The 27,413-nt window shown below is 45.9% G+C and overlaps 1 protein-coding gene across 2 annotated transcripts in view; it reads right to left on the reverse strand.

The window, feature by feature from the left end:
* The window catches only part of KLHDC8B (kelch domain containing 8B), a 157,327-nt gene that overhangs the window by 41,266 nt on the left and 88,648 nt on the right, over positions 1-27,413 (reverse strand). For both annotated transcript variants that reach the window (XM_040358892.1, XM_040358893.1), the window contains exon 4: positions 19,675-19,899. In XM_040358892.1, the coding sequence (XP_040214826.1) occupies positions 19,675-19,899 (225 nt within the window). The remainder of the gene's footprint in view (positions 1-19,674; positions 19,900-27,413) is intronic.

Genomic DNA, 27,413 nt, shown 5'->3' on the forward strand with positions numbered 1-27,413 from the left:
TGATAATCCACAATATATTCAAGAATGTCTGCAAAGAAATATTACAGGTGGTTGATTCCGAACCCAACAGGTCAATAGGAGAGTGACTCATTCAATGTGGAACATAGACTGTAAAGGGGGTAATTAAGTCTGCTACTGTCCTGTAAACTAGCCTTAGTCTGGCTTCTAAAGACCTTTTCATTGTGTGATGCTAATTAACACTGTTTTGGGTGAATTTCTATTGATGATAAATGTGTATTGTATAGCAGGTGAGAAAAGCTGGAGTCTTGATGTCTGACTTGTCAGCTGTAGCTAATTAGCTCATGTGGATTATATCGGTGCCAGAAAGTCTCACTAAAGATGTGCATTGGGCTCCTTGTGTCATGTTGTGGGTGGAGTTAAGCCATTGTTATTTGGTTGCAAACTGTATATAAGAGCCTGAGTTTACCATTAAAAGGATCTATCCGTTTTGAACCAGAGAACAGAGCTGTGTGTCTCGTTTTCTGGGGAATCCTATGGGCCGTGTTCGTCTGCTGGATTGTGGAGTGTCGATAAGCTGTCGTGGGTTGGTGGAATGGAATATCTTAAACGGCGTTAACCCCTGACCGTTACAGGGAACAAGGCAAGCCAGGAGCCGGACTGTCAATGCTGTTTGGCGTGGAGGGACCACCTGAGGGGACGTGTTGTGTTGAGGATCTTTGCTGCTGCACACTGCTGTCAGTGTCGCTGTGAGAGTCAATTTCATGCTTGTGTGTTGCCCGTTCTAATTTCTTGCCCTCCTGAGTCCGGTCCCTGAGCTACCTACTTACTATATCGGAAAAAGTATAAGAAATATGTTTTTTTGACTTAATATCTACCTTAAATCAAGTCTAATTGCATATTGTACTTATTTGTAGCCTAAATACTGAAATTTGTAGTTAAAACTATAATTTTGTAACTTTTGGAAATGCCAGTAAAAACTTGGCTGTGCCAGTAAATTTTGGATGTCGTGTCAGTAAATTTCGATCTGGTAGGTTGGCAACACTGTACTGGGGTGATGCCTACAGCTGCAGGAATCACCCCGGTACCGGTACCGCTTTTTAGAGATGGCGTCAGCTTTTTAGTGATAACAACCGATGCAGCTAAGAAGCCGCTTGGCTGTTATTCTAAGGGAGCGGGAGGGGCACTCTATCCTCAATAACTAGGAAACCTGTTTTATTTGAAGACAAAACTTTTCTTTCTTTTTTTTTAAGAAGAGCGGCAAAAGAAATAATATGTTCTGTTCATTTTAGTGTGAACCCAACTAAACCAAGTGAAGAATAAGGAATTAATGGCGCTCACACTTTACAGCCTCTATTGAGGAAAATACTCATTACTTTCGCACTATCCTCAATAACTAAGAAACCTGTGAAGAACCTAAACTTTTTTTTTTTTTTTTAAAGGAAAGCAGCAAAAGAAACCTTAAATTCTACCCGTTTCAGTGTGAGTTTAACAAAACCACGTAAAGAATCGGGAGAGAAAGTACCTATGGGTTAACAGTGGGGTAGATTCAATAAGATTTGCGCCGTTTTTACGTAGGCGCAGGGCACCGTTTTTGCCCTCCGCCCCCGCAAATTATCTGCGCTACCCTCGATTCAAGGAGCAGTAGCTCCGTAAATTGCGTGGGCGCTCCGGCAAAATGCCCGGCGTAAGCGCGCGCAATTTAAATGATCCCGTAGGGGGCGGGAATCTTTTAAATCAGGCGCGTTCCCGCGCCGAGCGTAGGGCGCATGCTCAGTCTGGAAACTTTCCCGACGTGCATTGCGGCAAATGACGTCGCAAGGACGTCATTTGCTTCAAAGTGAACGTGAATGGCGTCCAGGCGACCTCCCAGATGACAATCCCCCTAGGCATAGAAACGCCTACTCCCGCGGGGAGAAGTAGATTGAAAAAATGGATTACAAGGTACGTACAGCATAAAAAAAAACTAATTGCGGACAGTACTTGTTACGAATATAAGGGAGTTGGTCAGATATACATGTTATTAGGGTGAACCTCCGCTTTAAGTTCTACCCATTTCAGTGTGAATTCAACTAAACTACATAAAGAATACAATATGGAAGTACCTATGGGGTAACAATGATCACACCTTAGGCTGCATTTACACCTTTGCGTAGGTGATTTGCGGCGACATAAAATAGGCGTTTTGTCCCGCGATTTGCGGCGACAAAACGCGTCGTTTTTAAGTCTTGTTTTTTGCTGTAGGGGTGATTTTAACATTGCTATGCCCGAACGCCGAAGCCGCCCGAAAAAAAGGGTCCGAGACTTGTTTGGAGCTTCAAGCGTTTCGGCGTTCGGCGTGGAGATGTGAACCATCTCCATAGCCGACAATGTAAAATCACCCCTCCAGCGTATTGCAGGCTGTAATATCGGCGGGCGTCTGGCGTGAAAACGCCTAGGTGTGAATGCAGCCTTACAATCTCAAATGGTGAAGATACTTATTATTCTCTTCTTCCTCAATAACCTGGAAACCAAATTAATTAAGAACCAAAACTTTTTTTTTTAAGAAGCACAGCACAAAATAAATATTACGTTCTTTCCAGTGTGAACCTAACCAAACTAAGCAAAGAATAAAGAATTAATGATGTTCACACTTTATAGCCTTTAGTGAGAAAAATACTCATTACTTTCGCTCTATCCTCAATAACTAGGAAGCCTGTGAAAAACCTAAACTTTTTTCATTTTTTTTTAAAGGAACAGCAAAGGAATCATTAAGTTCTACCCATTTCAGTGTGAATTCAACTAAACTACGTAAAGCATAAGGAATGAAAGTACCTATGGGCTGACAGTGTTCACACCTTATGCCGCATACACACCATCACTTTATGTGATGAAAAAAAAACGACACTTTCTGTGAAGTCAAAAATGACGTTTTTGAAACTTCAATTTTCAAAGACGAAGTTGCCTACACACCATCGTTTTTCTCACAATGTTCTTGCAAAGCGAGGTTACGTTCACCACGTTTTACCATTGAAGCTCGCTTCATAAGTAGCTTCTGGGCATGCGTGGATGAAAAAACGTCTTAGAAAACGACGTTTTTTGCTACACACGGTCAATTTCTGTGAAGTAAAAAGTGCACTTTTGAAAAACGACACATAAAATTGAAGCATGCTTCAATTTTTTTTGGTCGTTTTTTACAAGACATAAAACGACGTTTTCCCCCACACACAGTCAATTAAAGTGACGTTTTTAAAAACGTCATTTTTTTTCATCACATAAAGTGATGGTGTGTACGCGGCATTACAATCTCTATGGGGATAAATACTCATTACTTTCTTTCTTCAACTATTAATTCTGTTTTATTAAAAAACCTCAAACTTTTTTTTTTTTTTAAAGAGGAACAGCAAAATAAATTTTAAGTTATCAATTTTAGTGTGAACCCAACTAAACTATGTAAAGGATAAGGAATGAAAGTACAGTGTTCACGCCTTACAATCTCTATGGGGATAAATACTCATTACTTTCTTTCCTCTAACTCCTTCCTAACTATTAAATCTGTTTTATTAAAAACCTAGGCCCAGATTCTCAAAGGACTTACGACGGCATAGCGCCATGTACGCCATCGTAAGTCCGAATGAGAGCCGTCGTATCTATGCGGTGGATTCTTATGCCGGGTACACACGAGAGGATTTATCCACGGAAACGGACCGTATCCGCGGATAAATCCTCTGGCGGATTTTGATCTCCTGGTTGTACTAGCCAGGAGATCAAAATCCCCGCGGAATTCCGTCCGCGGTGACGTGTCGCGCCGTCGCCGTGATGATGACGCGGCGACGTGCGCGACACTGTCATATAAGGATATCCACGCATGCGTCGAATCATTGCGACGCATGCGAGGGATGTGTTCGGACGGATCGATCCGGTGAGTCTGTACAGACCACCGGATCGATCCGCTGGAGCCGATTCCAGCGGATAGATTTCTTAGCATGCTAAGAAATTTGTATCCGCTGGAAATCGGTCAGCCCAAAATATATCCGCGGATAAATTTTATCCGCTGGATCGTACACACCAGCGGATCTATCCGCTGAAACCGATCCGCGGATCAATTTCAGCGGATCGATCCTCTCGTGTGTACGAGGCCTTAGAATCAGTTACGCATAAATTCGGCTAAGATACGAGCGGCGTAAGTCTCTTACACCGTCGTATCTTAGTTGCATATTTACGCTGGCCGCTAGGTGGCACTTCCGTAGATTTCCGCGTCAAATATGCTAATGAGCTAGATACGCCGATTCACGACCGTACGTGTAGCCCGGCGTAGCAAGATACGTCGTTTACATAAGACATACGCCGGCGTAAAGTTACCCCTCATAAAGCAGGGGTAAGTCATGTTAGGTTTGGACGTCGGAAACGTCGGAACAGCGTCGTGTTTTTTACGTCGTTTGCGTAAGTCGTCCGTGAATGGGGCTGGACGTAAGTAATGTTCACGTCGACTAGGCATTGAGTGGGCGTAATTTGAAAAGTCGACGTGATACTGAGCATGCGCCGTTCGTTAAAAACGTCAATCACGTCGGGTCACGATACATTAACATAAAACACGCCCACACTAGCCTACTTTGAATTACGTGGGCTTACGCCGGCACAGTTACACTACGCCGCCGTAACTTTGGCCGCAAGTTCTTTGAGAATACGGGACCTGCCTCACTAAGTTATGGCGGCGTAGTGTATCTGAGATACGCTACGCCCGCCTATATATAGGCGCTTTTTTGAGAATATGGCCCCTAATTTTTTTTTTTTTTTTTTTTAAGAGGAACAGCAAAATTAATTTTAAGTTTTCAATTTTAGTGTGAACCCAACTAAACGAAGTAAAGGATAAGGAATTAAAGTACCTAAAGTCCAACAGTGTTCACACCTTACAATCTCTGTGGGAAATGCTCATTATTTTCTTTTCTCAATAACTATTAAATTATAAAAAAAAATTTAAGCGGAACAGGAAAAAACATTTTGAGCTATTTCAATTTTAGTGTGAACCCAAATAAACTAAGTAAAGGATAAGGAATGAAAGTACCTATAGGCCAACAGTGTTCACACCTTACAATCTCCATCCATTGTGGAAGACACTCATTACTTTTGCTCTATTCTCAATAACTACTGTGTTTCCCCGAAAATAAGCCCGGGTCTTATATTAATTTTGGCAAAAAAAAAAAAAGTAGGGCTTATTTTTGGGGTAGGTCTTACCATGTAATGTTCTGTCTTCTATCCCTCACTCCCTCCCTGCCTGTCAGGAATGCCCAATGTGAACAATGTGTGTGTTTCTGTTAAATAATTGTGCCAAATACCTCCGTTATAGCGCCGCTCTGCGCTCTCCTCCGCGCAATTATATTACAGAAACACACACATTGTACATTATATAATACTGTAAGGCCTTGTACGCAGGAGAGCCAGAGGACAACGGTCTGATGGACCGTTTTCATCGGTCAAAACCGATCGCGTGTGGGCCCCATAGGTTAGTTAACCTTCGGTTAAAAAAATAGGAACTTGCTTTAAAATTGAACCGATGGACGCCTAACCGATAGGTCAAAACCGATCGTTAGTATGCAAAAGCATCGGTTAAAAACCCGAGCATGTTCAGAATCAAGTCAACGCATGCTTGGAAGCATTGAACTTCGTTTTTTTCAGCACGTCGTTGTGTTTTACGTCACCGCGTTGTGACACGATCGGTTATTTAACCTACGGTGTGTAGGCGTGACGGACCATCAGTCAGCTTCATCGGTTAACCAAGACCGTTGTCCTCGTGTGTACGAGGCCTAAGAGAGTGGATTATTGGATTTTACAAGCATTTTAAACCGGGGGTTATTTTCGGGGTAGGGCTTATATTGCAGCCCTCCTGGAAAATAACGCTAGGTCTTATTTTCGGGGGTAGGTCTTATTTTTGGGGCAACATGGTAAGAAAGCTATTTCTTTTTTCTTTTTTTAAGAGGAACAGCAAAATAAATATTATGCTCTCTCCATTTCAGTGTGAACTCGACTAAAGGATAGGGAACGAAGGCACCTATGGGCTAACAGTGGCCCAGATTCTGGTACCACTTGCGCATTATTTGCGGAGGCACAGGGCAACGATTTTGCCCTATGCCCCCGCAAATAATTTGCGCTGCCCTCGATTCACGGAGCAGTAGCTCCGTAAATTGCGAGGGCGCGCCGGCAAAATTTCCCGGCGTAAGCGCGCGCAATGTAAATGATCCCGCCGGGGCGGGAATCATTTAAATTAGGCGCGCTCCCGCGCCGAGCGTACAACGCATGCTCCGTCGGGAAACTTTGACGTCATTTGCTTCAAAGTGAACGTGAATGGCGTCCAGCACCATTCACAATTCACTTACGCAAACAACGTAAAATTCGAACGTCGCGACGCGGGAACGCCGGGTATCCTTTAGCATTGGCTGCCCCATAAGAGCCTTATGCCACGCAGATTTTAGGCTGCAGTCGGCGTAACGAGTTCTCTGAATCAGGAGAACTCTTTACGCCGGCGCAAGTCAGCAATTGCGCTGCGTAACTATGGTTACGCAGGCGCAATTGCTACCTGAATCTGGGCCAGTGTTCACACCTTACAATCTCCACTGGCAAAATACTTATTACTTTTCTTTCTTCAATAACTTGGAAATCTGTTTTATTAAGAACACCTAAACTTTTTTTTTAAGAGGAACAACAAAAGAAATATAAAGTTATATAAATTTTAGTGTGAACCCAACTAAAATAATTAAAGAAAGAGAAATGATAATACCTCCGGGCTAACAGTGTTCTCCTAGCAATCTCCTTCAGGGAAAATACTCATCACTTTCTGTCTATCCGCAATAACCAGAAAATCTGTTTTATTAGGAACCAAAACTTTTCTTCTTTTAAGAAGAGCAATGAAAGGAATACTAAGTTCTATCTATTTCTAGATTTCCCTGAAGGATACGTTCTGAAAATTTGTAATGCCGGCGACACCTCGCAATTCCAACTGCAGTGATATTATGTAAATCTGTCCGTTTTATGCTATGTGATGTTCTCCATAAAAGACGCTCTGTTATTGTGCACCTCTCCCTTGTAAGTACAGAGCCTGGTACACTGCGTACAACCAAGGCACAGTGCTTTGTTTGCTTTCCCGGATCATCGGACAGCTTGGCAAGCTCTATTCAAATGTCGTTTCTTTCTTATGAATTTTTCTATTTTATTTTTTTAACCACTTTCATACCGGGCCAATTCTGGCACTCCTCTCCCACATGTAAAAATCATGGGGGTAGATTCAGATAGATTAGCGGATCTTTAGATCCGCGTAACCTATCTGATTTACGATCCGTCGGCGCAAGTTTTTGAGGCAAGCGCTTTATTCAGAAAGAACTTGCCTCTATAGTTGCGCCGGCAGATCGTAAATCCCCCGGCGGAATTCAAATTCCGCAGCTAGGGGGTGTGTAACATTTAAATCAGGCGCGTCCCCGCGCCGATCGAACTGCGCATGCGCCGTCCACTAAATTTCCCAGCGTGCATTGCTCCAAATGACGTCGCTAGGACGTCATTGGTTTCGACGTGAACGTAAATTATGGCCATCCGTATTCGCGAACGACTTACGCAAACGACGTAAAAAATAAAAAATTCGACCCGGGAACGACGGCCATACTTAACATAGGATACGCCGCATATAGCAGGGGTAACTATCCGCCGGAAAAAAAGGCGAACGCAAACGACGTAAAAAAAAGCGCAGGGCGGGCGTTCGTTTCTGAATCGGTGGAAATCCTCATTTGCATATTCGTCTCGTGTAAAAAACGAAACGCCACCTAGCGGCCGGCCTGGAATTGCAGCCTAAGATCCGACGGTGTAAGTCACTCACACCTGTCGGATCTTAGGGAGATCTATGCGGAATTTGATTCTATGAATCAGGCGCATAGATACGACGGACGGAACTCAGAGATACGACGGCGTATCAGGAGATATGCCGTCGTATCTCTATCTGAATCTAGCCCCATATTTTTTTTTGCTAGAAAATTACTCAGAACCCCCAAACATTATGTTTTTTTTTTAGCAGACACCCTAGGGAATAAAATGGCGGTCATTGCAACTTTTTATCTCGCACGGCATTTGCGCAATAATTTTTCAAACACTTAAAAAAAACAAAAAAAAAAAACAATTTCATGAATTATATATATATATATATATATATATATATATATATATATATATATATATATATATATATATATATATATATATATTTATTAGAAAAGGCCCTAGAGGATGAAATAGCGATCATTGCAATGTGTTATGTCACACAGTTTTTGCGCAGCAGTTTTTCAAATTCGATTGTTTGGGAAAAAAATACACTTTAATAAAAAAAAAAAATACAATATATACCCCATTTGTTTGTATAATGAGAAAGATGATGTTACGCCGAGTAAATAGATGCCTAACATGTCACGCTTTAAAATTGCTCACACTCATGGAATGGCGCCAAACGATGGTACTTAAAAATCTCCATAGGCAACGCTTAATTTTTTTTTACAGGTTACCAGTTTAGAGTTACAGAGGAGGTCTAGTGCTAGAATTGTTGCTTGCGCTGTAACGCACGAGGCGATACCTCACATGTGTGGTTTGAACGGTGTTTAGATATGTGGGCGGGACTTACGTGTGTGTGTGTGGGAAGGGGAATATCATTTTTGGGGTTTTATGACAATGTAAAACAAAAAGACAAACAAACAATGTTAATGTATGGATAAAATAAAGTGCAGCGCTATAAATATCTATATTAACCACTTAAGCCCCAGAAGATTTGCTCCTTTTCATGACCAGGCCATTTTTTGCAATACGGCACTGCGCTGTTTCAGCCGAAAATTTCGCTGACGTGCGGCGCCATACCCAATTACAATTTTTTACCCTTTTTTTTCTCCACAAATAGAGCTTTCTTTTGGTGGTATTAGATCACCTCTGCGGTTTTTATTTTTTGCGCTATAAACATAAAAAGAGCGACGATGTTGAAAAAAAAAATATGCAAGAAGCGTAGAGAAAAGCAGAAACCTTGGCAATTGCGAGCTAAAGCGGAGCGATTTTAGTGGGTAGACATTGTCCCTCCCTACAAAGTGATAGCGATGACCGCTTATTTTCATCTATTTATAGAACACGACACAGACGATGTCCCATTCTCTGTCATAGTGTGCGTATGACTCCTTGTTTTCGCCCTTTTTTACGGAACAAAGAAACGAGTCATCTCTACTTTTATCCCACAATAAAAATAACTTCACAATATATCAATAGCAGTTGGCTCCTTGATGCTTCTTTGCTGTAATTGAATACGGATGTTTTCCTTTTCTACAGAGCGCTTGTGACCTGGTATTTTTTTTTATCTATTTATGGAATACGAAATGCGTCAGTTCTTCTTTGAATTCCACAATAAAAAAAAATGGTATACCAATACTGGTTGCCTCCTTGAAGTTTATTTTCTGTCCTTAACTGTTTGCCGACTGCCTCACGCACTTATACGTCGGGACTCGGCAGAATGGCGCGGGCAGGCAAAGCAACGTATATATACATTGGTTTGAATCTGCCGCCTTGCGGGCACGTGCACGCACCCGCTGCAGTCACCGCGCCTGCGGGACCCGAGGCTTCAATGTCCCCCGGTGTCCCGCGATCGGGTCATGGAACGGCCGAACGGGGGGATGCCTTTGTAAACAAGGCATCTCTCTGTTCTGCCTAGTGACAGGACACTGATCATCTGCTCCCGGTCATCAGGAACAGCGATCACTATCATGTCACAGTAAGCCCCTCCCCCACACAGTTAGAATCACTCCTTAGGACACACTTAACCCCTTCCTCGCCCCCTAGTGGTTAACCCCTTCACTGCCAGTCACATTTACACAGTAATCAGTGCATTTTTATAGCACTGATCTCTGTATAAATGTGAATAGTCCCAAAATAGCGTCAAAAGTGTCCGATGCGTCCGCCATAATGTCGCAGTCATGATAAAAATCGCTGATCGCCGTCATTACTACTAAAAAATGTATTTTTAAATAAAAATGCCATAAAACTATCCCCTATTTTGTAGACGCTATTACTTTTGCGCAAACCAATCAATAAACGCTTATTACCAAAAATATGTAGAAGAATACATATCGGCCTAAACTGAGGAAAAAAAATGACTGTATATACTTGAGTATAAGCCGAGTTTTTCAGCATATTTTTTGATGCTGAAAATGCCCCCCTCGACTTATACTCGAGTCACTTTTTTGCACCTGATCTCCTGAAATTTGGGGTCCCAGTACCGGCCGGTCGTAGGTCCCCTGGCACACATGTAGCCCCACTCTTCCTCTCCAAGTGTGCAAAGTTTGTTGTCCGGGGGACCTACGGCCTGGGGAGCACCAATTTTTCAAAGTCGGGCACCCCTTCTATAGACTCCTATGTTAAACGGTCTTTTCTCCGGTAACTTTGGGGACCCGGTACCGACACACGTGTTGCCCCAGTTCTCCTCTACAAGTGTGCAAAGTTTGCTGTCTGGGGGACCTATGGCCGGGGAGAACCAAAGTTTCGAAGCCGGCACCCCTTCTATATACTCCCATGTTAAATTTAAGTCTAGTCATGGACACAGTGAGGCATGGACACAGTGAGGCATGGGCACAGTGAGGCATGGGCACAGTGAGGCATGCACATGGACACAGTGATACAAAGTGAGGCACAGTGAGGCATGCAGATGGACACCCTAGGCTTATACTCAAGTCAATACGTTTTCCCATTTTTTTGTGGTAAAATTGGGTGCCTCAGCATATTTGGGTCGGCTTATACTCGAGTATATACGGTAGTTTTTTTATATATTTTTGGGGAATATTTATTATTGCAAAAAGTTAAAAATATTGCTTCTTTTCAAAATTGACGCTCTATTTTTGTTAATACAAAAAAGAAAAAACGCAAAGGTAATCAAAAACAACCAAAAGAAAGCTCTATTTGTTGGGAAAAAAGGATGTAAATTTTGTTTGGGAGCAGAGGCGGTTCTCTACTTTGTGAGGCCTTTAGTCAAAACTTGACATGGGGCCCCACTCACACCCATGATGGGAAAAATTATTCAAGGACAAGAGCCTCTTCCCCACAACCCTGGCCAGTGGTTGTGGGGGTCTGCAGGCAGAGGGCTTATCGGAATCTGGACGCCACCTTTAACAAGGTGGCCCCCAGATCCTGCTCTTTAACACCTAAGGGGCAGGGGGCCACCCGGTGATGTCACCTGCTGAACCCGCCCCCCCTCGTGACGTCATTCACTGAGGGCATGCTGGGTCATTGACGTCACAAGGGGTGGTGTCGCCGATATTCACTGGTTGCTAGGGACTCTGGCGGCCCCGCTCCTGAGTCAAGGCTCTTAACGCTGCATGTCCCTCAAAACTGAGGTACTGCATTGGGCAAGTTAGGTTAATTTTCCTAATTAAAGAGCCGCCTCTGTTTGGGAGCCACGTCACACGACCGCATAAGCCAGCGTCCCGGAAAACTAATCCCAGGAATGTTTACAAGCGGTGGCACAGTCATCTAAAAAAGTGCATCATTCCGCAAGGGGACGTCTTCTTCTTTCTTCAATACAAGAGTCACAGTAGCTTACCGCTGATGCCATCATCACAGTCTAGGCGAAAGCACTTTATTGAACCTCAAGGATTACATTTATAATAAATAGTACAGATAAAAAAAAACAAAAAAACATTCTTGTTGAATCCATGGCAGGAATTTATTCATGAATTTATTGATGTAGTTGCTAAAAGGTCCACTTTAATAAGGAATATTAAGGTTGAACAAGTTTCATTCCTGTTCAATATTTAAGGAACAAAGGTGTAGATAAAATTAGCTTAGACCCGGCAGTTATTCCAAGGAGTTATTAAAATTCCGATTTTCATTAAGTCCCCGGGAAAAAAGTGGGTCATGTGGAGAGTGATCACATCACCTCCGCACGATACGTGTCACTCTTGTTGACAGCTTGCCGGAAAAACAATTTTCTAATGCTAATTATGTCTATCCGGAGATGTGTGGAAGTGAAGCCCATCATTAAATTGCCGGTGCCGTCGGTGCCGGGGTCAAAGGAACGCGGAAAAGCAATCTTTTAGTTCTTGGCTAGTCTAGTGTATTATCTTTCTTTTCTCTTGACAAACAGCCCGGGGTGAGGAAACACTGCCAGTTGTTCATAGCATTTTGGATTCTTGAGGAATCTCAGAGGGTATTTTAACCTTTATAAAAATTCTGGGTAAATAACTATTCTAAATTTACATAGATAAATCTGTAAATCAGTAAAATTTGTCATTTAATGTCTCTGATACAAGGGATACAATACAGACAAATATCCTCTTACAATTTAATTAGCATTATATCCAGTGTCCCGTCCTTTAAGGGCACATGGGTGCCCCCCGTCCATCGCTGCCTCCCCTATCCATGCATCTGGCCCCTTTCAGGACATGGGCGCATGGATTCCAATGCGGGGGGGGGGGGGGGGGTTAAACACCTATTAGAGCCAATGGCCATCTTCCTTCCACAAGCCTGCAGACCCCCACAACCACTGGCCAGGGTTGAGGGAAGAGGCTCTTGTCCTTGAATAATTTTTCCCATCTGGGTTAGCTTGCGGTCGCGCTCCCGTGTGATACAATGGGATTTATTTGATTGACAGCAGCGGGAGAAAATGGCTGCGCTGCTATCAATCTCCAATGAAGAGCGGGCTCAAGCTGGGGGAAACCATTGCGGGATCGAGCCCACAGAGTTTCGTGCCTCAGGTAAGTAAAATGACTTTGACACGGTAGCTTCCACGGCATAGGTAGGGTGATGCAAGATGGCGTCGACGGCATCGAATGTGACGAGCGCATACGAGCGCTCGTCGTACGCGATGACGTCACTGTGTTCTTGCCTTTCAAAAGAACCGGTAGTTGTCTGTACACTCGGGCGAAAAGAGATTCTTGCCAAGAATCTCGTCAGGAAAAACAACGTTTTTTTCCTGACGAGATTCTGGCCCGTGTGTACGAGGCTTTAGTCCAGGGGTAGCCAACCAGTGGCCGGGGAAAACAGTCTTAGGCCCTTTTCACATGATCAGCCCGACCAAATGGGACCCTCAATTCACCTCTTCAGAGCGACAGATGTTCATTCATGCCTACCTCCAATCTGAAAAACTTCCGTCCCCTTCCATCTGGGTGGATCGGAGGACCTATAGAGTAGCCATTGCCTGTCATCCGCCCGCTCCGCTCATTGTGGTTACCAAGTTGCTTAAAGCGGAGGTTCACCCAAATAACATCTATATCAGACCAACTTCTTTATACTTCTAACATGTACAGTAGGCATTTTTTTTTATCTTTTTACGCTGTACATACCGTATAATCTTTATTTGCAATCTGGCTTCCGGGTACTTCTCCCCGCGGAAGTAGGCGTTTCCAAGCTGAGGAGGAAGGTCCTCTGGGAGGTCGCCCAGATGATTGACGTCCTTTCAGAAAAAGTTCACCCCGGCGGATAAGGCCCTGCCCCCCGGATTGCGTAGGCGCGTCATGAGTCACTGTGTTTCCGAAAGAAGCCGAACATAAAGAAGCTTTATACGGCGCCTGCGCAGTCAGCTCTACACGGCTCCTAGTCGGTGCGCAGGCGCCGTATAGAGCCGACTCGCAGCTCTGCATGTTCGGCTTCTTTTGGAAACGCCGTGACTCGTGACGCGCCTACGCAATAAGGGGGGTGGTGCCTTATCCGCCAGGGTGAATTTTTTTTGAAAGGACTTCAATCATCTGGTCGACCTCCTAGAGGATATTCCGCTTGGAAACGCCTACTCCCGCGGGGAGAAGTACCCGGAAACCAGATTGTAAATAAAGATTATACGGTATGTACAGCGTAAAAAATAAATAAAAATGCAGACTGTACATGTTAGAAGTATAAAGAAGTTGGTCTGATATACCGTATTTATCGGCGTATACCGCACACTTTTTTGCCCTGAAAATCAGGGCAAAATCGTGGGTGCGCGGTATACGCCGATACCCGCTTTCCCGCGCCGAGTTCTGAATACTGCGCCGACATATACCGAGCGCAGTACACTCGGGTATAGTCGGCCAGTCTCGGCTCCTTCCGCGCTCACGTCCTGGACGTACAGGACGTGAGCGCGAGTGTTGCCGAGCCTGCCCGACAATACACGAGTGTACTGCGCTCTGTATATGTCGGCGCAGTATTCAAACTCGGCGCGGGAAACGAGCGGGGAGGACGCGAGGACGCCGCAGAAGGACGCCGGACCCGACGAAGAGGACACCCGAAGCCCGCAGACGGACTCCGGACCCGACGAAGAGGACACCCGAAGCCGCAGAAGGACGCCGGACCCGACGAATAGGACCCCCGGAAGCCGCAGACGGACGCCGGACCCGACGAGGCCGCCGATGGACGCCGCGCAAGACACCAAAACTGTAAATACAAAAAAACTTTTTTTCCACAGGATTGGGGGCCACTTTAGGGGTGCGCGGTATACGCAGGAGCGCGTTATACCGCGATAAATACGGTAGATGTTATTTGGGTGAACCTCCGATTTAAGTGGCCCTCGCTCTTCAAAAGGTTGGGCACCCCTGCTTTAGTCCAAAAGGAAGAGTTGGAACTTTGCATAGGGGCCATTGCAGGTGTACAAACCAAGGACCCAGGAGCCCCCAACAGTTTGAATAACCCGGGGTTGGTTTGGCTCTACAACATACAACAAAATGTCAAATGAAACTTTCGGGAAGACAAACTCTCTTCTCGAAGGAGAATAACTGTCAAGTTTTCTTGCTTCTCTTTTTTATATTAACAGTCTGTCACTGTTTTTCTTATCACTGCCATCCAACATCTCAACTATCAGTGTCAGACTTTTACCAACTGAAAAAAAGAGTGGGAAAAACTTCAGGGCAAAATATTAAGTCGTTATTTCAGCGATCTCTATAAATAAAACCTTTGAGACATGCCAGAAAAAAAAATGTAGCAGAATAAAATGAAAGTATATGTACTATGTGTTTGACTCGGTAATGTGGTGACATGGTTTTTGATGTTCCTATATTACATATCCATATTTCGCTTTGGTTACATGATGATGTGACAGCGCACTGTAATTAATTTTCCTCCTCCATGTTCCTTTTTTTTTTTGCTTTATTCGTCTTATATCATCCGCTTTTATCCCTCTGCATCCCTGGGCCCCACACTGCTTCCTGCTCATCCCCGCTTTAGGTTAAATTAATTTAAATGAAAATAAGGAGTGTGCATTACACAGGGAGATGTAATATATAGAAGAGATGAGTCTCCTTAGGCATTATAAAGCGCATGGGATTGTAAGCGGTTCCACAGTATGACTGATGGCTCTATAAATTAATTTATATTGAACGCGGTCTGCAAGATATAAATGGAAATAATTATGTTTTCCAATCTCTGTAAGCCGCAAAACTAGCGATGAAAGAAAAAAGCGAGGCTGTCTATATATTGTCATATCTATATGCAGTGGCGTAGCGTGGGGGGTGCGAGGGGGGCCACCGCCCCGGGCGCAAAATTTAGAGGGGTGTTGTCACGAGTGGGAAGAGGAGGGAGTGCCAACAACAGATGGGACATAGGAACATATGCATGATGTCACCACTCCAGGCTTTACCAGTCATTATCAAGCACGCTCTCCTCTTCCCTACAGCCACTGCTGTCTCACATAGTGGATCAGGTGAACAGACTAGAGATAGCTGAAAATAGGTAAGTCCATGGGTCAGGGGGGCGCAAATGACTTGCCTCGCCCCAGGCGCTGACAACCCACGCCACTGTCTATATGGGAAACATGGTTTCAAAAATTGGCTGTACTCGCACCACTTCCCTACTACAGTATGTCATATGACGTCCTTGACTTTCAAGGGGGGATATCTGAATGATATACGCCGCTTGATCGTTCTTACAGGCGACGGGAGGGGATGCCCCTCCGCCTCCCGCCGCCATCCGGTGCTTCTCCGGGCTCTCCCGTGCCATCGGGGACCCGGAGAAAGGATGACAAACCATAGAGATTTACGGTGGCCTGATGGTCACCAGTCATCTCTATGACCGTAGGAGGCCCAGGCCCGACGTTATGGCGTCACGCCCGGGCCCCCGGATGTAAACAAATCCGTGATCACGTAGTAAGCATGAGATTGGTAAAAAAAAAAAATCTCGATCTCATGCTTTCCAGCCTGGACGAGAGATGTGGGGTCTTATTGACCCTGCATCTCTCCATAAAGAGGACCTGTCACGATAGATTCTTATTACAGGGAATGTTTACATTTCTTGTAATAGGAATAAATATGATCAAAAAAAATAAATGTAAAAAAAGTGTAAAAAAAAATTTGAAAATTAAAACGCCCCTGTCCCCGGTAGCTCGCACCCAGAAACAAACACACACGAAAGTCCCGCCAACATATGTAAACGCCGTTCAAACCACACATCTGAGGCATCGCCGCGTGCGTTAGAGCGTGAGCAAAAATTCTAGCACTAGACCTCCTCTGTAACTCTTAACTGGTAACCTGTAAAAAAATCAAAGCGTCGCCTATGGAGATTTTTAAGTACCGAAGTTTGGTGCCATTCCATGAGTGTGTGCAATTTTAAAGCGTGACAAGTTAGGTATCTATTTACTCTGCGTAACATCATCTTTCACATTTAATTTTTTTTCCCGATCTCATGCTTTCCAGCCTGGAGGAGAGATGTGGGGGTTTTATTGACCCCGCATCTCTCCATAAAGAGGACCTGTCACAATATATTCCTATTACAAGGGATGTTTACATTCCTTGTAATAGGAATACAAGTGATCAAAACAAATGAAAGTAAGAGAAAGCGTAAAAAATGTTTTTAAATAAAGTAAAATTAAATAAAATAAAAACATTTAAAACGCTCCTGTCCCCGGTAGCTCGCGCTCAGAAGCGAACACACACGTAAGTCCCGCCACATAGGTAAACGTCGTTCAAACCACACATCAATGGTGTCAGTGGGGACTTTTCTGAGAGGCAGAAATTCCTCACTCTTCAAGGAACCCCTAGCAATCTCTGGGGGATACCTCAGGGTTCCTTTGAACCCCTGGTCCACAAGGTCTTTCTATGCTGTAGCATTAACAGTATCCTTCACTGGAAACACCTGACCTCGTGGAGGGGTTTCCACATACTTTTAGCTAAATAGATAGGTGTGTCAATCAAGTGTCTCCATAGCTTTGGCCATAAAAATATATTAAAATATTAACTCAAGATATGTACTGAAAGGAAAGCATGGTGGCTGAGCTTCCTATAGGTACCAGCAGGGCTTTTCTTCTCAGAAAATAGGTGAAGGAACTCAACCACAACCCCCTAAAACCCCCTTCCTCCCAGGGGTGTCCAGAGATCTTGGGTGTGCTTGGTACATAGTACAGAGTTTAGGGGTGTGCTACGTGCAGAGTTCCAGGCTGCGCTTGGTGCATAGTACAAAGTTTAGGGGTGCGATATGTGCAGAGTTCAGGGCTGCTCTTGGTGCATAGTACAAATTTTAGGGGTGCGCTATGTGCAGAGTTCCGGGCTGCTCTTGGTGCATAGTACAGAGTTTAGTGGTGTGCTACGTGCAGAGTTCCGGTCTGTGCTTTGTGCATAGTACAGAGTTTAGGGATGCGCTAGATGCAGAGTTCGGGGTGTGCTACGTACGTAGTGCAGAGTTTAGGGATGTGCTGCCTGAACCAGAGGTGGTGGAACTGAGTTCCACCAAGTTCCAGCTGAAAAAAAGCCCTGGGTATCAGATACTGAACCTGCCAAAGTCAATGTGACAGAGTGTCCTTATAAGCTATGATTTTATACAGTTATTAATAAAATTGCTTAGCAAACATACTTACCAGCAGTCATCAGTCAACGTGTGTAGAGTTTCTGTCATACATGAGTGTGTGATTTATTACCCTCCTGCCATGATAATTTACGATGTCGGATTTGATTGAATACTAGCATGGAAAGGCTGTTATTATTAATAAACCGGAGACGGACGGACAAGTGTCCCGAGGCGTACAAGAGGGTCTGCGCTACATACAGAGAATTGATATTGCTTCTCCTGCATATATTATCGCCCATGACAGCATCGACCTTTCATGGTGCTAAAAGAGAATTACACGCCGATTACAGAGCGGACGGCATATTTATCTACCTGGAGAACCGTGGAGAGTTACAGCGGCCTACAGTTACATTTATAGCTTTACACTCTCCACCAATACAGTTCATCTAGATCAGTGTTTCTGAACTCCGGTCCTCAAAGCGCACCAACAGGTCATGTTTTCAGGATTTCCCTCAGATGAAGCGGCTGTGGTAATTTACTTAGGCAGTGAAACTGATTAAATCACCTGTGCAAAATAATGTAGAGCAGAGGTCTACAAACGATCCAAGGCTAGAAGAGCCCATAGCAGCGAAGTAAAGATAGTCCTACGGTTGGGCAGACATACACATGTATATGTATGTCCTTTGTCCCCTGAACCCCACCGTAGTGTCCTCTGCCCCCTTGCACTCCACCGTAGTGTCCTCTGTCCCCTGCATCCCACCGTAGTGTCCTCCGTCCCCTGCACCCCACCGTAGTGTCCTCTGTCCCCTGCACCCCACCGTAGTGTCCTCCGTCCCCCTGCACCCCACGTAGTGTCCTCTGTCCCCTGCACTCCACCGTAGTGTCCTCTGTCCCCTGCACCCCACCGTAGTGTCCTCTGTCCCCTGCACCCCACGTAGTGTCCTCCGTCCCCCTGCACCCCACCGTAGTGTCCTCTGCCCCCTGCAGCCCACCGTAGTGTCCTCTGTCCCCTGCAGCCCACCGTAGTGTCCTCTGTCCCCTGCAGCCCACCGTAGTGTCCTCCGTCCCCTGCAGCCCACCGTAGTGTCCTCTGTCCCCTGCACTCCACCGTAGTGTCCTTTGTCCCCTGAACCCCACCGTAGTGTCCTTTGTCCCCTGCACTCCACCGTAGTGTCCTCTGTCCCCTGCACCCCACGTAGTGTCCTCTGTCCCCTGCACCCCACTGTAGTGTCCTCCGTCCCCTGCACCCCACCGTAGTGTCCTCCGTCCCCTGCACCTCACCATAGTGTCCTCCTTCCCCTGCACCCCACCGTAGTGTCCTCCTTCCCCTGCACCCCACCGTAGTGTCCTCTGCCCCCAGCACCCCACCGTAGTGTCCTCTGTCCCCTGCAGCCCACCGTAGTGTCCTCTTTCCCCTGCAGCCCACCGTAGTGTCCTCTGTCCCCTGCACCCCACCGTAGTGTCCTCTGTCCCCTGCACCACACCGTAGTGTCCTCTGTCCCCTGCACCCCACCGTAGTGTCCTCTGTCCCCTGCACCCCACCGTAGTGTCCTCTGTCCCCTTCACCCCACCGTAGTGTCCTCTGCCCCCCATGTAGTGTCCTCTGCCCCCTGCACCCCACATAGTGTCCTCTGTCCCCTGCACCCCACCGATAGGTTGCCACTTCTCTACAATCCCGTTTGTGCCACCTCGGGAGCTCGGGTGCAGGCCACTCGGATAAACAGTGAAACATCTTCAACTTTACAAAATAAGTCCAGATGAATGTGACCAACTACTACAAGATACACCATAACCTAGAGCAGTGATGGCGAACCTTGGCACCCCAGATGTTTTGGAACTACATTTCCCATGATGTTACACTGCAGAGTGCATGAGCATCATGGGAAATGTAGTTCCAAAACATCTAGGGTGCCAAGGTTCGCCATTACTGGCCTAGACACCCATTGTTGTATTATCTACTTTAAAGGGTATAAGAGATTACAGTAAAAGAGCACTCACCTTGCTCAGTGTCAAACATCTCCACGGTGCTCACAAAGTGGGGTCGGGAGTAGAAATTGTGGGGACCAGGCTGCTGCAAGCCACCGAGACTGTAGAAACAGTTCTCCGCCAGAGTGCAGCTGGCAAAGGCACGCCGGCTTGGGATGCTGGGATAGCGAGTCCAGCTGTTCACCTCCAGGTCCAGAGCCTCAAAGGCAGTTACTGGAAGCTTACCCTGTCTGCCCCCTGACAAAAGAAGAAAGTAGGGTAAGCCAAAGACCAACACCAATCACCAAACAATACCACAAACAATAATTACATCTCAGAAGGGAGGAGACGTCTCAGACAATGCACATTGCTCATAGAAAAGCTGACAAATTATTGGTCATTATGGGCAATACAGGTTTGGCCTAGTTTATATTTCCGTTCTCTTTTAAAAGATTACCAGTATCGTATTTATAGAAAAGAGCAGCAAACCAAATGTTGAAGAGTCTTAATTTTTCTTTTTTAGAATACCTAAAAAATAACAGCCAACAAGTTTCATTGAAATCACCCTCTGATGCCTGGTTACCCATCATGGAAAAATGGATATTACCGCGCTTATCAAAGGAGGGGAAACAGAGAGGGGAAGAAAGGGGGAGGGGAAATGAAAGTGATGAGAAGTGGAGGTACAGCTGCGGCACTGGAAGGTGTATCAAACCATAAGCAATTGAAAATGGGGAGGGTAGTGCTGCGCTAATCAGTGGTGAATGGATAAGTGAATAAACAGGTGGGGGAGGGGAATGAAAGTAGGTGTAATTGAAATGAGGAGCAATATAGCCCAAATGGCATCAGCATAAAAATAAATATAAATGATCAGTGAACAATAACAGTAATGGTGCAAATCATATAACTACACAGGTTCCTCTTAATGTGATGAAATACACTATAAGTAATGGTGCAAAAAATTTTTTCAGGTAACTGTGCTAAGTGACACTCCTATATTGGTGATAAACAGTCCATCAACAGAGTTTGAAAAATATTAGCAAAAAATATAAGTAAAATTTCAAAAGTCCAAGAAAGCAAAAGTGCAAGTGTAGGTCCGCAATATGGAGTGAGAGGAAAATGGGTATCCAGTGATCCTTTTAGGGTAAGTAAGGATGTCCCCTTACCTTACTGCTGTAAGGTAACAGCATATAGATCCAACCACATTAGATGGTTCACTCGATGGGCTCTGATCCAACAACGGCAGGTCCTCCTTGGGGTTCTCGTCCCAGATTGGTCAGTTTCTCGCCCCAAAGAAATAAAGCATCGATGGTGTGATACCGTTTTAAAAATTTTAATTCTCAAAGAAAATAGACAGGGATACTCACATAATCCAAAATACAATTGAGCATGTAAAAAAGAGGGGCAATCTGTCGCCAACGTCACCTCCGATACCTCTCAGTGGACTCGATGGTATCACACCATCGATGCTTTATTTCTTTGGGGCGAGAAACTGACCAATCTGGGACGAGAACCCCAAGGAGGACCTGCCGTTGTTGGATCAGAGCCCATCGAGTGAACCATCTAATGTGGTTGGATCTATATGCTGTTACCTTACAGCAGTAAGGTAAGGGGACATCCTTACTTACCCTAAAAGGATCACTGGATACCCATTTTCCTCTCACTCCATATTGCGGACCTACACTTGCACTTTTGCTTTCTTGGACTTTTGAAATTTTACTTATATTTTTTGCTAATATTTTTCAAACTCTGTTGATGGACTGTTTATCACCAATATAGGAGTGTCACTTAGCACAGTTACCTGAAAAATTTTTTTGCACCATTACTTATAGTGTATTTCATCACATTAAGAGGAACCTGTGTAGTTATATGATTTGCACCATTACTGTTATTGTTCACTGATCATTTATATTTATTTTTATGCTGATGCCATTTGGGCTATATTGCTCCTCATTTCAATTACACCTACTTTCATTCCCCTCCCCCACCTGTTTATGGTTACCCATCATACTCATACTCTGTTTTTGAACTTGGCAACCTTTTCGAGTCCAGCCATGGGCGTCCGCTCCATAAGGCAAGGGGGGGCAATTGACCCCCCCTGGAAAATCGAGAAGGGCTGTCTGAGTGGTCCCGGGCCGGATGTCCCTCAGACACAGCGAGCAGAGTGAAGCCGCCTCCCCCTCCAGTGTTTATGTGTACACAGGGGGAGGGAACCTGCTGTGACCCAGCCATGCTGATAGCTGATCTGAGGTACTGAATGGGATGGGGGGAGGGGAGGTCCGTCTGTGCTGAAGCGGGGGTTTGTGCTGAATGAGGGTCCATCTGTGCTGAAGGGGGGGTCTGTGCTGAATGGTGGGGCTGTGCTGAAGAGGGGTCCATCTGTGCTGAATGGAGGGGTCTGTGCAGAATGAGGGGGTCTGTGCTGAATGGAGGGGTCTGTGCTGAAGGGGGGGGTCTGTGCTGAAGGGGGGTCTGTACATTCTCTAGGCTATATTTTTATGGGCATGGAGTGAAGCTGAATTATCTCAAGAGCTATTTCAAACTGCCAACTGGCTGCGTTATCGGTAAAGCGCCGCTAAAAAGTGCCGCTTTACCATTGTTTTAGTTGTGCTATTCGGCCGCTAGCGGGGCGCTTTTAACCCCTGCTAGCGTTTGAAGAAAGGGTTAAATGTGTATCGCCGCTGCGGAAGCGCCCCCCCCCCTGAAAAAATTTCAGCGGACGCCCATGAGTCCAGCATCACTCAAGTCAAATTTTAACCAGTGTATTCAGCCCTGATGAAGGCTGGGTCCCTTAGGATGTCTGAAATGTGTTAAATGGTTTATTTTGGCTATATTCAGACAAAGTAAAAAATATTTGAACACTTAAAGCCGGGCCGCCTCTTTCAAAGAGAAGATCTAACTAATGTCCATTGCAAAAGAAGACTCTGAATACTTATCTCTCTGGAGGAAGCCAAATCTGGACTTGGCATTCTTAAAGTGCTACAGCCTCCAACCGAATTTTCAGCATTCAACTTTTTCGAGTGGGTCAGGTACCTGCATTGCCCGTGGTGCACCATGGTTCCATATGCTGCCTCCTATGTTACTACAGAGTGCAGTAGTGATAATAGGGGCGGGCTAGATGATCCATTGAGTAAAGTTGGGGACCATGGGCGTCTAACACACGGAAGTGTGTTAGATGATCCATTGCGTACAGCTGACGAACATGGGCATCTAACACCTGGAAGTAAGTTAGACGATCCCTTGAGTACAGCTGGCAACCATGGGCGTCTTACACATGGAAGGGTGCCAGATGATCCATTGAGTACAGCTGGGGACCATGGGCGTCCAACACCTGGAAGTGTGTTAGATGATCCATTGAGTACAGCTGGGGATCATGGGCGTCTTACACATGAAAGTATGTTAGACGTTCCATTGAGTACAGCTGCAGACCCATGGGCGTCTAATACCTGGAAGTGTGTTTGATGATCCATTGAGTACAGCTGGGGACCATGGGCGTCTTACACATGAAAGTATGTTAGACGTTCCATTGAGTACAGCTGCAGACCCATGGGCGTCTAATACCTGGAAGTGTGTTTGATGATCCATTGAGTACAGCTGGCAACCATGGACATCTAACATCTGGAAGTGTGTCAGATGATCCATTGAGTACAGCTGGGGACCATGGGCGTCCAACACCTGGAAGTGTGTTAGATGATCCATTGAGTACAGCTGGGGACCATGGGCGTCTGACACATGAAAGTATGTTAGACATTCCATTGAGTACAGCTGCAGACCCATGGGTGTCCAACACCTGGAAGTGTGTTAGATGATCCATTGAGTACAGCTGGGGACCATGGGCGTCTTACACATGGAAGTGTGCCAGATGATCCATTGAGTACAGCTGGGGACCATGGGCGTCCAACACCTGGAAGTGTGTTAGATGATCCATTGAGTACAGCTGGGGACCATGGGCGTCCAACACCTGGAAGTGTGTTTGATGATCCATTGAATACAGCTGGGGACCATGGGCGTCTTACACATGAAAGTATGTTAGACGTTCCATTGAGTACAGCTGCAGACCCATGGGCGTCTAACACCAGGAAGTGTGTTTGATGATCCATTGAGTACAGCTGCCAGCCATGGACATCTTACATCTGGAAGTGTGCTAGATGATTCCATTGAGTACAGCTGGGGATTATGAGCATCTGACATATGGAGGTGAGTCTGTTGCAAGGTGTTGAGTTCTGGTGCTTGAAGCCACTGGAGTTCAGACTTGACACCCACCACCACCAGAGCAGCAAACATTTAGAACCTCTGCTGACTATGGTTGTGATAAGCAGTCTTCTGAAGTGGCGCATCCTGTTATTTTCCAACTGGTATTGTTGCCACCCATCTTATAGACATCAGTGCAGGATTATCTTCCACATCTTCAGGACGAGACGTGGGTGCTGGTAAAAGTAACCGCCCACGTCTCAGCCCTGAAGTTAGAACTGACGTGGGATCACAAATGATGGTATTACTTCGTTTAAGAACATTTCAACAGCTATAGACTGATGAGGACTAGGAAGGGAAGGAGTAGGTGTGTCAACATTGTTTTTCAGCATGGCCAGAGTTCTAACAGGCTTCCTTTAAAGTCTTCGGGCCTGATTCTCAAAAGAGTTACGACGGCGCAAAGCCATTTGCGCCGTCGTAAGTCCTAATCTGGCCCGGCGTATCTATGCGACTGATTCTTAGAATCAGTCGCATAGATATCCATTAGATCCGACAGGCGTAAGGCTCTTACGCTGTCAGATCTTAGATGCAATTTTTTTTCCCGCCGCTAGGTGTCGCCGACGTTGTTTTCCCCGTCGTCTATGCAAATTAGGTATTTACGCGAGATTCCCGAACGTACGTGCGGTCGACGCAGAGAATTTACGACGTTTCCGTAGCTTTAGTGACGCGTAAAGTTGCCCCTGCTATTGTGAGGGGCAACCAACGTTAAGTATGGCCGTCGTTCCCGCGTCGAACTTTAAAAAAAGTACGTTGTTTGCGTAAGTCGTCCGTGAATGGCGCTGGACGCCGTTAACGTCGAAAACAATGACGTCCATGCGACGTCATTTAGCGCAATGCAAGTCGGGAAATTTTAGGGACGGCGCCTGCGCAGTACAATCGGCGCGGGAACGCGCCTAATTTAAACGATCCACGCCCCCTACCTGGATCATTTGAATTAGGCGGGCTTGCGCCGGAGAATTTACACTACGCCGCCGCAACTTTACAGGCAAATGCTTTGTGAATCAAGCACTTGCCCGTAAAACTTGCGGCCGCGTAACGTAAATGAGAAACGTTACGCCGTCACTGTTTTACGCCAGTCTACGTGAATCTGGCCCTATATGTTAACCTTACTAGACAGCCATGTGTGAGTAGGAGCAAGATTTGGCCTTCAATGCTCAAGGAATCAGTCCTGGCACTAGTATCAAAGGTTTCCGATGTGTCTTGCTTTAAAACATTCCTGCCACTAAAAAGATGCCCAATTGTTGGTGTTAGATGGGAGGAATAGTGCCCCATCATTGGTGTCAGTGGGAGAAAAGGTGCCCCATCATTGGTGTCAGTGGGAGGAATAGTGTCCCATCATTGGTGTCAGTGAGAAGAATAGTGCCCCATCATTGGTGTCAGTGAGAAGAATAGTTCCCTATCATTGGTATTAGTGGGAGGAATAGGACCCAATTATTGGTATCAATTGGGAGGAAATGTGCCCCATTGTTGGTGTCAGTGAGGGGAATAGTGCCCCATCGTTGGTGTCAGTGGGAGGAATTGTGCCCCATCATTGGTGTCAGTAGGTGGAAATGTGCCCCATCATTGGTTTCACCGTGTCAGTAGAAGTGCAGATCTAGTGCTGGGCTTTCCTGACAGTCCACACTGGACCATAGATAGATACACCTTGGGGCAGATCCACAAAGAGAGTACGCCGGCGTATCTACTGATACGCCGGCGTACTTTCAAATTTCCCGTGTCGTATCTTTGGTTTGAATCCTCAAACCAAGATACGACGTCATCTGGGTTAGATCCGACAGGCGTAAGGCTTCGTACGCCTTCGGATCTTAGATGCAATACTTCGGCGTCCGCTGGGTGGAGTTCTCGTCATTTTCCGCGTCGAGTATGCAAATTAGCCATTTCCGACGATCCGCGAACGTACGCGCGGCCGTCGCATTCTCTTACGTCGTCTCTAGTCGGCTTTTCCCAGCGTATAGTTAAAGCTGCTATTTTGCGGCGTATAGATAGACTTGCCATGTTAAGTATAGCCGTCGTTCCCGCGTCGAAATTAGAATTTTTTTTTTTTGCGTAAGTCGTTCGTGAATCGGGATGGACGTAATTTACGTCCAGGTCAAAACCAATGACGTCCTTGCGACGTCATTTAGCGCAATGCACGGCGGGAAATTTAGGGACGGCGCATGCGCAGTTCGTTCGGCATGGGGACGCGTTTCATTTAAATGAAACACGCCCCCCTACTCGCCGATTTGAATTAGGCGCCCTTACGCCGCAAGAGATACACTACGCTGCCGTAACTTACGGCGCAAATTCTTTGTGGATTCAAAGCTGCCAAAAGTAAGTTACAGCGGCGTAGCGTATCTCACATACGCTGCGCCCATCTAATTGTATGTGGATCTGCCCCCTTGTATATAAAATGTTTATAAACATTTTCTAGAGAGAATAAAATGAATTGTTAAATAAACTTTTAACGAAAGAGATAAAAAAAAAAAACGCGATCATCTTACTTTTCTGCCTGACTGCAAAGTAATCCCCTCCCCCACACTCGTGTGAATATTCTGCACCTAATTTTCCAAATGTCGTGATAAATAAGGATAAAAAGATCTGCCTGCGCGCGCTGTCACATTATTTATTCCATTTTTGCAGCAAAAGTTTTTTTTTTTTTACATGATTTTTATAGCGCCAACCAGTGGCAGTGCGTCCATAAGGGGTGCATGGGCGCTGCCCCCTCTCTCCTGGCATTGCTCTATCACCATAGATAGACTCATGCATTGCAATCAGGTGCTCGGGCCTGGTACCTGTCACCTGATTGGCTGAAACGTCAGGCGCTGTGATTAACGCCTGATAGAGACGTCGAGGACGTGCAGGACACCGCCGCTGACTCGATGCGAGACAGGTAAGTGGCGGGCGAAACACACTGGCAGCATTTGATGGGGCACAGTAGCGGTAATTGATGGGCACACTGGCAGCAATTGATGGGTACAGTAACTGCGTTTGATGGCACAGTGGCTGCGTTTGATGGCACAGTAGCTGTATTTTATGGGCACAGTGGCTGCGCTTGATGGGCACAGTGGCTGCGCTTGATGGGCACAGTAGCTGCGCTTGATGCGTACAGTAGCTGCGTTTGATGGGCACAGTGGCTGCTCTTGATGGGCACAGTGGCTGCGCTTGATGGGCACAGTGGCTGCGCTTGATGGGCACAGTGGCGGCAATTGATGGGCACAGTAGCTGCGCTTGATGGGCACAGTGGCTGCGTTTGATGGGCACAGTGGCTGCATTTGATGGGCACAGTGGCGGCAATTAATGGGCACAGTGGCTGCGTTTGATGGCACAATGGCTGCGTTTGATGGCACAATAGCTGCGTTTGATAGGCACAGTGGCTGCGTTTGAAGTCACAGTGGTGGCAATTGATGGGCACAGTAGCTGCGTTTGATGGGCACAGTGGCTGCGTTTGATGGTACAATGGCTGCGTTTGATGGGCACAGTGCCTGCAATTGATGGGCACAGTGGCTGCGTTTGAAGACACAGTGGCGGCAATTGATGGGCACAGT

Source organism: Rana temporaria, chromosome 7 (genome assembly GCF_905171775.1).
Source record: "Rana temporaria chromosome 7, aRanTem1.1, whole genome shotgun sequence".
NCBI lineage: Eukaryota > Metazoa > Chordata > Amphibia > Anura > Ranidae > Rana > Rana temporaria.